At 52.5% G+C, this 12,331-nt stretch overlaps 1 protein-coding gene across 4 annotated transcripts in view; it reads left to right on the top strand.

The window, feature by feature from the left end:
* Window positions 1–12,331, top strand: part of DCDC2C (doublecortin domain containing 2C) — an 85,180-nt gene that overhangs the window by 24,072 nt on the left and 48,777 nt on the right. For all 4 annotated transcript variants that reach the window (XM_053891190.1, XM_019452962.2, XM_053891192.1 and 1 more), the window contains exons 4-6: window positions 2,946–3,074; window positions 7,404–7,541; window positions 10,574–10,616. In XM_053891190.1, the coding sequence (XP_053747165.1) occupies window positions 2,946–3,074; window positions 7,404–7,541; window positions 10,574–10,616 (310 nt within the window). The remainder of the gene's footprint in view (window positions 1–2,945; window positions 3,075–7,403; window positions 7,542–10,573; window positions 10,617–12,331) is intronic.

The following is a 12,331-nucleotide window of genomic DNA, read 5'->3' as shown; positions in this document are numbered from 1 at the left end:
TGCTATTTCCTGTTTAAACAAAATTGAAAATATTTCCTATTTTAAAAACTTGAGGGGCGCCTGGGGGGCTCAGTCGGTTAAGCGTCTGATTCTTGATCTCAGCTCAGGTCATGATCTTGTGCTTTGTGAGTTCGAGCCCCTCATCGGGCTCCACACTGTCAGTGCAGGCCCTGCTTGGGATTCTCTCTCTCCCTCTCTCTTTGCCCTGCCCCCACTTGCTCTCTCTCTCTCTCAAAAAAAAAAAAAAATCTTAAAGAATTTAAATTATGTCCTACTTGAAATATTTAAAATATTTCCTATTAGGGACTCCTGGGTGGCTCCGTCGGTTAAGCGTCCGACTTTGGCTTAGGTCATGATCTCGCGGTTCGTGGGTTTGAGCCCCGTGTTGGCTCTGTGCTGACAGCTTGGGGCCTGGAACTTGTTTCGGATTCTGTGTCTCCCTCTCTCCTTGCCCCTCCCCCACTCACACTCTGTCCCTCTCTCTCTCTTTCTCAAACATAAGTAAACATCAAAAAAATTAAAAATATTTCCTATTACACACCAATGAGCACATTATAAGGTGTGTTGAGTAGTAGGTTTATGCCTTTAACTTCTTCTCTTATTTCAAAGTTTTTTAAAAAATGTAACTATCTTTTTGTGGCCCGAAAAATCTGTGCCCATGGCCATATATAGCTCTGAAAGTTCTATGTTCGAAGTGAGTGCCCCCCCCCCCCACTCCCACCGCCTTGTATCCTTGTAAGACAGGCTGGGAGATCCAGGCTTCGGCAAGCATATGTATCCTACAAATACCTCTGTGTATCCTCCTTTTTCTCCCCACATGATGCATCTTGGAGGTGGTTCCATAGGAGCCCATGTGGATAAGCTGTGCTTTAAAACAATGGCTACACAGCATTCCAAATTTCAGACATTCCCTCATCTAACCACGCCTGGCTTTTGCCCAGTGCTCAGGGGCTCCTGCCTGTCCATCACCTCTCCATCGCGGACTCTCCCCAGAAACCGTTCTTGGGCACTTAGGTGGGGTCGGTCATCTGTCGGGTGGCGGATGGACCGTCTGATCCGTGAAACCGGGCAAAGCAAGGGGTCTAGTTCATTCTTCAGTTTGGGAGATGTGTTCCATCCCGCATGCCCTCTGAACTTGTAATTTCCTAATCTTTAAGTTGGAAATAACACTTACTTCCTTTCCTTATCTTTAAAAATTACATTCTTATTATAAATAAACGTGGGAACTTACAAGAGTGTGAAGAATAAAATAAACATCCCTTATCTCACTCCTCAGACAACCGCCACTGGCCTGAAGAACGCTTACCTTCAGTGTTCTCTGTGCCTTCTGTCGTGTTTTTTACAGCATCCGTTATAGTTGACCATTTCCCCCCGTGAATGCAAATCCTGCATAAACAATTTTAAACTGCTGCACAATTTATCGTATGGCCGTGCGACGATTTACGTAACATTCCTGGGTACCTGGACATGCAGGTTGGTTTTATATTTTCGATTCCATACATAATCCTATGGGAAACATCTTTGCACGTAAATCTGTTTCATTTCCATGGGCTGAATTTCACAAAGTGGGAAGAATGGGTCAATAGTTATGGATCACAGACGTCTCATCAGTCTGTGCTACTGACTCGCCCCCGAGGAAGACTGTGCACGCTTCTAGCTGCAGCCACAGTGTATGTGTGTGTGTCTTAGGTCTGCAAGAGATGCCAAAATTTGGGGGGGAGGCGGACACAATTCAGTTCATAAGAGTTCCTATTTCCCCGCACTCAGGTAAAGAGTGTACGTTAAATATCTTTAAAGATTTAAGCAAAAGCACAACATGACCCTGTTTAAACATTCCATGTTTGGAAAGAATTCTTTTGGCATAAGGAAAACCAATAGATGGAAACATTGTAGCAAATCTATTGTGGGCGTAATATCACATAAATGCATTGTAATATAACTTGCGCGGAACATTCTTTTCTAGGGTTATTTTGGGGCAATATTTTAAATATGGGAGAAGGGGGTTTCTGCATTGATTGGAAGCCCCTTGGTACAGCGCATTAGCAAAGAAAGTGGACTCTCTGTATTTTTTGCACAGATTAAAGTTTATATTTGATCTGAAAAGGCGATGCGTTCATCCGGTTTTAAATTATTTGCATTACAGAAAAACGGTAACAATGAAGCAACAGCAACCACAAATAATTATGTAAAAAACTGAAAACTAGAATTGTAACATTGAGCACCTTCGTGTTAAACACTATTCATCACTTTTAGACTTAAAGAAACAAGGCTCATAGTTTACATGATTTTAGTATGAGTTACAACAGCATGTAACTGTTGCCAAGTGGCTTGGATGGGGGGGGGTGGGTGGGAGGGGTGGGGGGGTGGGGGGGGTGGGGGCGGCCTGGCCTCATTAGCAGGAGAACTTTGCATCGAGTACCCCCCCCCACTCCCCCCCGCCCCGGACACGTATGGAAAATAAAATAAACCCGCTGGGATTCCAGCAAAGCTGCCTCCAGACTGCACGGGTGAAACCAATTGTTTCTACTATCTTTTTGGAGGATCGCACATTATTTCCTCGGGGACACTGTCTTGGCCTGTGGAAAGAGAAAGTGACTACACTTTTAATGGCAAAACCCGCCTTTTGTTTGCCAAACGGGCACCATTTTCTTCGCTTTACCCGCCATGGTGGAGGCATATTATTTAAAAAGCGGAGTTCCGTCCTGTTCATCTGGGTGTATTTTATTCCATGAAGAGAAGTTTCCGGGCGTCGTTGCAGCGTCACCGGACTTCCAGCATCGGGCGCTTGGTGACGGTCCCTCTGCGGATGCAGGCGGTGTGTGTGAGGGCTGCCTGGCGCATTGCGTGCTGCTTATGGCTCTGTCGTTCTAGATCTTTGAATTTCCAATGTTTCCCCCTCAAGTGTAAGGTACTAATGAATGCTTTTTTTTTTTTTATTCTTACAGTGTTTTCACAAATGGAAGACTATTTATCCCACCCGTAAAAATTATCATACCCAAATTCAGTCTGACGGAATGGAATAGCGTGCTGGCCATGATTGGGGAAAAAGTCTTCCCTCTAGGAGGCGTTCAAAAGTAAGGCTCTGTCACCTGGGGGAGACCCGGTCACAGTGTGGGGATGTCCTGCCGGGACCAGCAAGGGCTACAATGCTCTCTCATTAACTCTGATTTTAATTCTTTGGGGGCAGACATTATTTCTTGTCCCTTTACATACTTATTTTTGGCCAGTTTCTTTCATTTTTCACGGAACAAAGTTTATTGAACATCTACTATGTGCTAGGTGTGGTGAATGGGGTGAATGAGGCCATGGGGATGGACAGAGGTGGGATGGACAGTGGTGGGTGGACAGAGTGGGGACAGAGGTGAAGTGACCATGGGGGTAAACAGAAGTGGGATGGACAGAGGTGGTGTGGACAGAGGTGAGAGGGACAGAGGTGGCGTGGACAGTGGTGGGTGGACAGAGCAGGGATGACAGAGGTACGGTGGCCTTGGGGCCAGGGAGAGGCAGGGTGGCCGTGGCTGTTATGGGGGTGAATCCGGGGACAGTTTGGTGCACTTAGACCAAGGGCCTGGTGTGGATCAGAGGGTCAGAGTGGACCAGGAGAGAGCAGGGGAGCAGCAAGGCTAGCAGGTTGCAGAGGGAAAGGTTAAAGCCTCAGTGTTGGGAACGCCGCTGGGATAAGGAGGCCCCACTGTGGGAAGGAGCTGACAAAGCGCAGGGAAGACACAAGCCTTCGAAACTGAAAAGTAAGGGGTGCGGAGTGGTCCTGAGTGTTGGAAGGACCACTTTATGGACAGCGATGGTCTCCAGGTGGCCTTGGGTCGGAAGAGCCAAAACATTTACTCCTAATTCACTTTCCGTCAATGGTCTCTCTCGGGGGCACATTGCAATGTAAGCGACTGATTTACCATCAAGAGCTGTGACGCCAGCGATGAACACTGAGGGTCTGTTGGGAGCAGGACCGAAACTGTTGTTGGGAGCGTCGTTAACCTAGGGAGGGTGGTGAGTCACAGGTGACCCTGCACGTGCCGGGGGAGTTAGCTGTCACCTACAGACCAGATGATTCCAGAATGCGGTTATAAATACCAGCGTTTTATTCTGAAAGAAAGAGAGACAGCTGCGTGGAGGAGACACTTGTGCGTGCTTCCGGAAGGAGTCAGGGTCAGCAATCCCGCGTGTCACACGGGATGTGGCAGAGGCGAGGCAAGGAAACACGATATTTGGAGGGAAAAGAGCACGTTAGATTAATAAGCCTACTTAGTCTTTGTCCCCTTAGCTCTCTCCGGGTGAGGACGTCCGTGGGGATGAACACACAGGCACTGGTCTCGTCCCTGGGGGGCTCCCCTCGCTTGAGGGCTGGCCTGCAGCTCCTGGTGCATCTGGGACATCTGAGCGGGGCTTCCTCAGGGCCCGGCTTTCCTGCAGCCCCACCGCTGGGGACAGCTCCTTTCCTGCACCGCCCCTCCCCCCAGCCGGCCGGGTTCCCGCCGTGGTCCCAGAGTCACATCTGGACTCTATCTCCTCTGGTGTCAGTTCTGAACTGATTGCTCTATCTCCCCCCTCCCCGACAAGAACGTAAGCCTGTTTTCCTGCTCCTCAGTCTCCCCCTCAACAACCCCGGCCCTGGTGCTGAATTCTGGGTTATCGTGAACATGTTCTCTCTGATCGAACTTCATTTAATGACAACAGGGATCGTGCCAAGGCGCGTGGTCGCCCCGCTTCACAGATCCCTCCCAGCGTCTCTGCAGTCGCTCTTTCCTTTTTATTTAACCCCTTCCTGTAGAAACGTTCTTACTGTGAGTCCCTGTGGCCCATCTTCCAAGGCCTTGTCAAGGTGACGGTACTTTAATCGGGCCTCCCGTTTAACTGATGGTTTGGCTTGTTTCGAACTTGTTTCTTCTCAGATTTTGAGAAGATGTCACTTCATTGTCTTGGGCCTTTGCGACTGCTGTTGAAAAATCCGGTGGTGCGTGCGTGGTGTGTCAGTGGGCTCTTGCGTGGGGGGAGCCCTTCGGATGCCGGCCTTTGTCCTTAGAAATCCCCCTGACGTGCCTACGTGGGAGTTTTTCTATGACCTCTCTGTCTTTGATGTCTGTTGACTTTCAGTTTGAGGTCCTCCCTCTCTCTCTACTTCTGTGAAGTTCGTCTTTGTTATTTCTGTACATTTTTCTTCCTTTCCACTTTATCTTTCGAGATTCTTACTTTCTGGATGTTGGCATTCCTACTCATCCATACGTCTCAGCTTTTCTCTCAGACACGTTCTCTCTCTCCCCCTGCTTCCCTTGGGGAGACGCCCTCGATTCGGAGTCCCCACAGCGGCTTGGACCTCGTCCGCCCCCCGCCTGCTCCGCGTCTCCCCGTCCTCCGGGATGTGCTCTTTGTATCCGCTTTTCCAGTTGTTTCTTTGCCACACTTCCTTGTTGTTTCGTATTGGTAGCATCTGCCCTTATTTCGTCTATAATGTTTTTCGTGTTTATGTCAAATTCCCGGTCCATCTGATCCAACGCTTCCGCTCCTGGTGGAATCCACCAGACACCGTGGGCGGGTCGGAACAGGGTCTGCGGGCACGGGCCCGGGCACTGCCACCGCTCAGTCTGCCCGCCTCTCTGTGCCCCCTGCCCACTCAGTGCTTCCCTGACTTACTCCTGGGGACGTCACCAGCTGTGCGGTCCTCCAGTGAGCCCAGGCACTGGCTGTCCCAGGGCAAAATGGCAGGAGAAGAACAGAATTCCAGGCATTGCTTTTCACATGGAAACCTTGTGCTCCTGGTCGAGGCCACCTGCTGCCCACACAGCTCCCCGTGGCTGCTCATGGTTGTCTCCTGCCCGGAAGGTCCTGTTCCCCTGGGGCTGGTCTAGGGCTGCAGCTCCCCTGGCCCCCAGAGCAGCATGGGCATTGGCCGGCACTGTTAGGAATGCGTGTCCCGGCCTCATCCTAGACTCAGGAGTCAGAGGCTCTGGGCGTGGGGCCTGGCTGTCTACACGGTGGCAAGTCATCCAGGTGGTTCTGATGCTAAGGTCTGGGGGAGATGGGTGGAGGGCAAGCGTGGTTCTGTGGTTTCCACCCGCTCGGCCTGCCCTTCTCCCCTTCCCACTCTGGCACTCGCGGCTCTGGTTCACGATCGCCTCGCACGCCTGCTGTGGCAACCTGAGCCTCCTCTTACGGGACAGGCTCCTTTCCTCCGTCCGCATCCCCAACGGCCAGCTGACCATTGCTCACACTCAGCTCCTGTCCGCTCGTCCACAGCGACGTCCACTCGCTGCGGCAAAGTCCATGATAAATTCCTCGCCCCAGAGTTCCAGGCTCCAGACTTTGATGCGCAAATTCTGTGTGTGCGTTTCACACTTCAGTGACCATCAACCCCCGTGTTCTGGCTTTTGGCCCCGGCCCCTCCTGCGACCCCAAATGCTTTACGCATCTGCACGTGAAGAAATCTTACCACATCCTCACCCCACTGGTGCCCCCACTTTTGTGAGGCCTACAGTTGATTCCAGGTGGGTCCTCCTCTTGGAAGGATGGATCTTTGCCCTTCTTTGGTCACATTTCTGTTCCTAGGTTTGTGTACAAGCCTTGGTTTTGGGGAAGCAGTGACTTCCTTACCCATATTTTTATCCCAGACAGTGCCTCCCTCATGGTCTAGTGTGTGATAGATGCTCAGCATTGAGTGAATTGAATAATTTCTTTTTTAAAAGATGTTTATTTATTTACTTTGAGAGAGGGAGGAAGAGAGAGATAGAGCGAGTGCATACACAAGCTGGGGAGGGGCAGAGAGAGAGAGAGAGAGGGAGAGAATCCCCAGCAGGTTCCGCACGGTCAGCACAGAGCGTAATGTGGGCTCGATCCCACGAACTGTGAGATCATGACCTGAGCTGAAATCAGGAGTCGGACGCTTAACCGACTGAGCCACCCAGGCGCCCCTTAAATAATTTCTTAAGTGACTGAATTAGTGAATGAATACTTGCCAAAAGAAGACTATAGGATAAAAAGTAGACAAATATTAGTCTTTTGGTGCTCATAAAAAAGCGTATTATTGGCTAATAAATACTGGTTTGTTTTCCAAGAATTGTTACAACAAAATAAGCCAATTTGTATTAATTTTTGCTGTTATTAGTTAAAATTAATTGAACACCAACCAAGAGCTTACAATGTTCTCAAGGGCCCCTGAGCACTTGTACATAATTAAAAATACACTTTAATTAAAAAGGCTAAAAATGGAAGGCAAGCCTGACCCTGGAAGGGCAGCTCCCACAGGCTTTAATTAGCTTGTCTGGACTCTGCTTGCTTAGATTTCACCAGCTCGCCCGCCGGTAGCCCACGTCCCGGTCGTCCTGTCTGCAAACGCCCCCAGTCCCGAGATCGGTGCTCGAAAGTGTCTGGCCCATTTCTTCTTTCTTTATTCACAGGTTATTTACCATGAATGGACATCTTCTGGACAACTCAAAGGATCTGCAAGACAACCACTTTTACGTGGCGGCAGGACCGGAGACCTTCAAATATTTCCCTTACTGGAAATCCTCTAAGGTGCCCAGCGAGGTCCAACGGTGAGCACACTTCACCCCTTTACCTCCTGAGTGGATAAAATCTGCCTTTTCCCCCAGGATTGTCCCCGTGTAAGGCCGGTTCAGCTATTGGCTGTTTTCCTGTAGTGAAACTCGGTATTGTCGTTTTATAAGTGGCACGGTTTTGGATTTTCAAAATTAGGCGTGGGGGGACTCCTGTGGTTTGATATATTCACGGGGACAGTAAGCCCTCGCGTTGAATGCGCTGTCTTTTCTCTGGGGACGCTGGGGGTCTTAGAGGGAGGAGTCTCAGTGCGCAAACCAGTCGCAGCCCTGGCCCCGAGGCACAGGCGTGAGAGCCCAGCGCTCTCTCCAGCACCCTGTTCGTTTGGTCAGTTTCTCCTGGTCTGAAATCGAGAGTCCGACATCTTTCACTGGTCTGTGAAATCACAGTGGTGACTTTTATGGTGGATCCCGCCCCGGGCTAGCAGGTGCACCAGGGCGTGTGCTTCTGGACGTGCGGGAACGTCTGCAGGGAAGGTGAAGGTGTTGGCGGGAGCTCCCGTCCCGTCCCCGGAGAGGAGAGGGCTGGCTGTCCCTTCTCGGTGCATTTTGCTCTCTCCGCCGTCGCCGTCTGGAACAGGCCAGCCAAGCTCCAGGAGTTAGTGGACAACGTTGTCCTGTAGGCTCGTGCCCGAGGGACGCCCAGCGGCTTCACCCTGGACCTGCTTGCCCAGAGGCCCGCACTGATGCTCACGGGGACGGGCGTGGAGTCCCTGTCTGCCTGCAGTTCTCACGGTTCGTGGACCTTGAAGTCACCTGATAAGGTGTGTGACTTACATCTTCAGGGTGCCATAACCTTTGCCGCTTCCTTAGAGAGACTTCAGTGCTCCACCCACCTTGCCTCTCGGTTGTATGTGTGCTCGAGCCTCGGTATTCCCTGCTCCAAATGCCGTGGGACCGCCAACAGTCCAGAACACTTCCTGACTTTTCTGACGTTGTGTTGGCAGGGACGGGAACCTGGTTGTTAGTCTGGGGCTCTCAGCGGCTACAGCTCCTGGTGAGCTCGTGTGTGTTCATACCGGGGTGGGGGGGGGGGGGGTCCAGGCTCAGTGGTGGGTCAGGAAGGACGTGACCTGAAACACTGGAGTTCAGAGGTATGTACTGATCCAGATCCTCAATTTTTTGTTCCAAATTAAAGCCCCGGCATTAGGGCTAAGGCTGAGTTCGTTGCCTTTGGGCCCTGGAAGAAGAGAGGGCAGGGCGTGGGATGACAGACAGGCCGCCTCACCGATATGCCCTTGAGCTGCAGGGGGACAGGCCAGCCATGGCCTTTGTCTCCTGTCCTGGAAGGCAGGGCTCTGGTGCCCGGGGGTCAGGTGCCCCCCTCCAGGGCACATGGAGCCCTCCGCCTGGGAGTCCATCAGAGGCAGTGTTTAACTTGGCGCCCGTGCCCGTTTCTGCACCCGGAAAGTTCCCGATTCCCAGGTCTGGCTGGGAGGAGCGGTTTCCAGCTGGTGGTGGGATTTTGTAGCCTCGTCCCGGGGTGTGTTTGAGCCACACGCAGCCGCAGCACAACTGTTTGAGGACCTGCCAGGGCCCTTCCCTGGGGCTGCTTCCTCAGCACGGTTCCTACGGTCATTGTCTCAGGGAAGGAGAAGGAGCTGTCAGAGCTCGTCTCGTGCTGGGACAGGCAGATGGGTTCACCCCCACCCGCCCCGTACGTTCCCCGCCCGGAGCCTGGGCCCCCGAGACACCGCCAGGGACGGTGTCTGTGGCGACCTTGTGCCCGTGTGCGCTCCTGTGCCGTTAGGGTTTCGACTTGGAGGCAGAGAGTGGCCTCTTTCGTCCTGTCCACAGACGATGACCCCGCGGCAGGTGGGCAGGTTAGGGTCCTGCCCGCGTGCCTGGCAGCTCGGCCATGTCCCGAGTTTATTGACATGCTGATTCTTTGGTGACCGTCCTAACTGCGTGGTGGGTTGAAACACCTTAGGGGCTGTTGAAATGAGTCGAGTGGTTCTCTCTGTGTCCTCTGCTCCCTACCCGAGCCCCTGTCTCTCAACGGGTTTTGTCGTTTACGTGCTGAACCCTGAACTGCATCGGTCGGTCGCTTAAATATCTTTCTCCTCGCCGAAGAGGTTGGGGCTCGGGAGGAAAAGCATCTGCAGAGCTGCTAGGAGACTGAAGTCCATTCCCGTACACGCCGTGGGCCAGGGAGGTGCCCGTCGGCCAGGGAGCCGGTGCCAGAAGTGTCCCTCCCGCGCGTACCAGCGGTGGAGGTCAGCGCCCCTGCACGGGGATCCGGAGCGGGGGGTGTGCCTCTGCACCACGGTGGCGGTTAGACAAGGGGTCTGTCACGCGGTGGAAGGAGGCTGGGCTGGGTTCTGGACGGGCTTGGGGTGTCTGTTCTTCTCCTGATCAGCAGCGCGACTCTGACCAAACCCTCACGTCTCCGAGCCGTGCGTCCTCTCCAGCCCAGGGAGGACGTGACACATGTGCCACAGGTCACTGCGAGAAATCGTGTTTGTGGGAGTGACTGTCGTTTGTCAAAAACCTCAAACATGTGGGTGCCCAGGCGGCTCAGTGTGTTAAGCGACCAGCTGTTGGTTTTGGCTCGGGTCATGATCTCACGGTCCGTGGGTTCGAGCCCCGCATCGGGGAGCCCACTTGGGAGCCTCTCTCCCTCTCTCGCTGCCCCTCCCCCACTTGCGTGCACGCTCTCTCTCAGAAAATAAAAAGAAAACCTCGAAAATGTTAGGTTTCCCCCTGCGACTGTATGAAAGCTTTTGGACAGAGGTGCCCATAAGCACGCTGCCCGTGGGCTGGTTTACCACACTGGTGAGTGGAGATTTTCCAAGGTCTCCGGGAAGGAAACTGAGCAAACCTCGTTGGGGCCGTTTCTGCTCCTGAGACCGGGGAAGAGCTGTGGACGTGAGCCCGGGCCGTCAGGACGCTGGACAGGCCTTCCCCGTGGCCTCATCTTCCGGAAGGCCACGGCTGTAGTCTACGTTCTCGGAAAGAGGCTTTTTGGCTGATCTTTACCAATTTCTAGCTGACTATCGTTTGTCTTTCAGAAAGTACGCGGACATCGAGAAATACTCAAGAGAAAAGAAAAAAGTAAGTACTTTTCACACAGTGAAGCAGAAGCTGTGGATGGCCGTGGTGTCCTTGACCTTGATAAGGACGCCTCCCTGGAGAGGCCCCGCGGTGGGGACCCAGACTCCTGGGCACAGTGTTGGGTGCTGGGCTTGCCCCCTGTGCGTGTGGGGAATGAGGCGTTGGAGCTGTGGGTGTAGAACCGGGAGGTACACGGAGATGTCTGTGACGTACACACAGTGAATGTGAGGAGGAAGATGTGTGGTGTGGGACAGACAGGAGGGAGGGCGTCAAGCCTGGTGTGGCTGCCCTGAGCCTGAGGACAGCTGGGAGGGGGCGTCTCAGGGCTGGGGCACAGCTCACTGTGTGTGTGTGTGTGTGTGTGTGTGTGTTGCACATAAAGCACGAGAAGCGTGGCCAGCAGGTGTCAGGATAAGAGCCTGGATGGGCAGGTAGAAGCCAGGTCTTGGGGGCCATATGGGTCTTTGTCACCTGTGTATACAATGACCACATATCCCCACCGTCTTATAAAAACTGCATTTCAGTGGCTCTACTGACCTTCGGATTTGCTCAGTAAAGCTGTTGAGCATCTACTGTTTGCCTGTTCCTGGCTGCCCAGCCCTTGTGCTCAGGGACCCTCCGTACTGAGACTTCCCAGCCTTGAGACCCGTCTCCCCACGTATCGACCTCTGTTTTCCGGTATCTAGTGGCCGGCCCTTGGAGTGGCTTTTCTCCTGGTGCAGCTTGGATTTCATAACCACTATCTTACCCACGCTCTTGGAAATGCCTGGGCTTCCCGACACCCACGAGCCCCCGTGGCATCTGCCTGGCGAGAGTCCAGCCGTGGACGGGCCCAGAACCTTGCCCGTCCTCACTTGCGCCGAAGGAGCTCGGTGTTGCTGGCGACGATAACACGACTGACCTGACTCTTCTCGCTGAGATCACTCCTTTCCCACCTGCCTTCACTGAGAAGCCTCACTGCTCACAAATGCTTTTCGAAAGGGGTTTGGTAAATTTTGTTAGGGTTTTTTGCATGTCTGTTCATAGAGGAGATGAGCCTGGAATACTTCTTTATCGTGTTGTTCTTGCCTGGCTTTTGGCATCAAGGTTTTCCTGAATCGACTGTTTTTGTTTCGGTAGCTTATTTTCGATTTTCTTTCTCTACGGGCTGAGTTTAGCATTAAGTGTTTGTTGAATGAAGGAAAGAACGAGAATCATTCATTGAGAGCACGAAAACGATAGATGTGATTCTGCCCTAAGGGTGCATTTCATCTGGTTAGGATACATGACACATGGCCTGTCTCATCATAGAAGGGGCGTGTAAATGAGTCACGTGCACAGGGTGATGGCTCGCGGGACAGGGAGTAGGCGACACGTGGAGATCGGCAAACCCAGTGCAGGTCCTCGAGGGGTCAGAGAAGGGGGCAGCTGTTTCGGGGGACAAAGAGCCCACGTGGGTGTGCACAGCATTCCAGCCTCATGGAGTTTTCCTCAGGTTGCCTTAAGCAGCTCGCGGGTGGTGTGGGCACTGGGTTTGAAGCTGATACTTGGTGTAAATGCTACAACCTCAGAATCCCCTACTTCCGTGGTTTTGGAAGCTTCTGAGCAGAGGCCTGAAGCAGTAGTTTGGGGGGTAGCCCTTACTCGTTTTAGTCATGCCCTCATCTCATTATGTTGTCGGGTCCTTAGAGGTAGGGATAGAATTTTCTCTTCCTTTTAGTAAATATTTGTTTTAT

This window comes from Panthera pardus, unplaced genomic scaffold, assembly GCF_024362965.1.
Source record: "Panthera pardus isolate Hobbes unplaced genomic scaffold, ASM2436296v1 HiC_scaffold_26, whole genome shotgun sequence".
NCBI classification, from domain to species: domain Eukaryota; kingdom Metazoa; phylum Chordata; class Mammalia; order Carnivora; family Felidae; genus Panthera; species Panthera pardus.
Note: the sequence above shows the minus strand (reverse complement) of the source record. Positions and strands in the feature narration are given on the sequence as shown.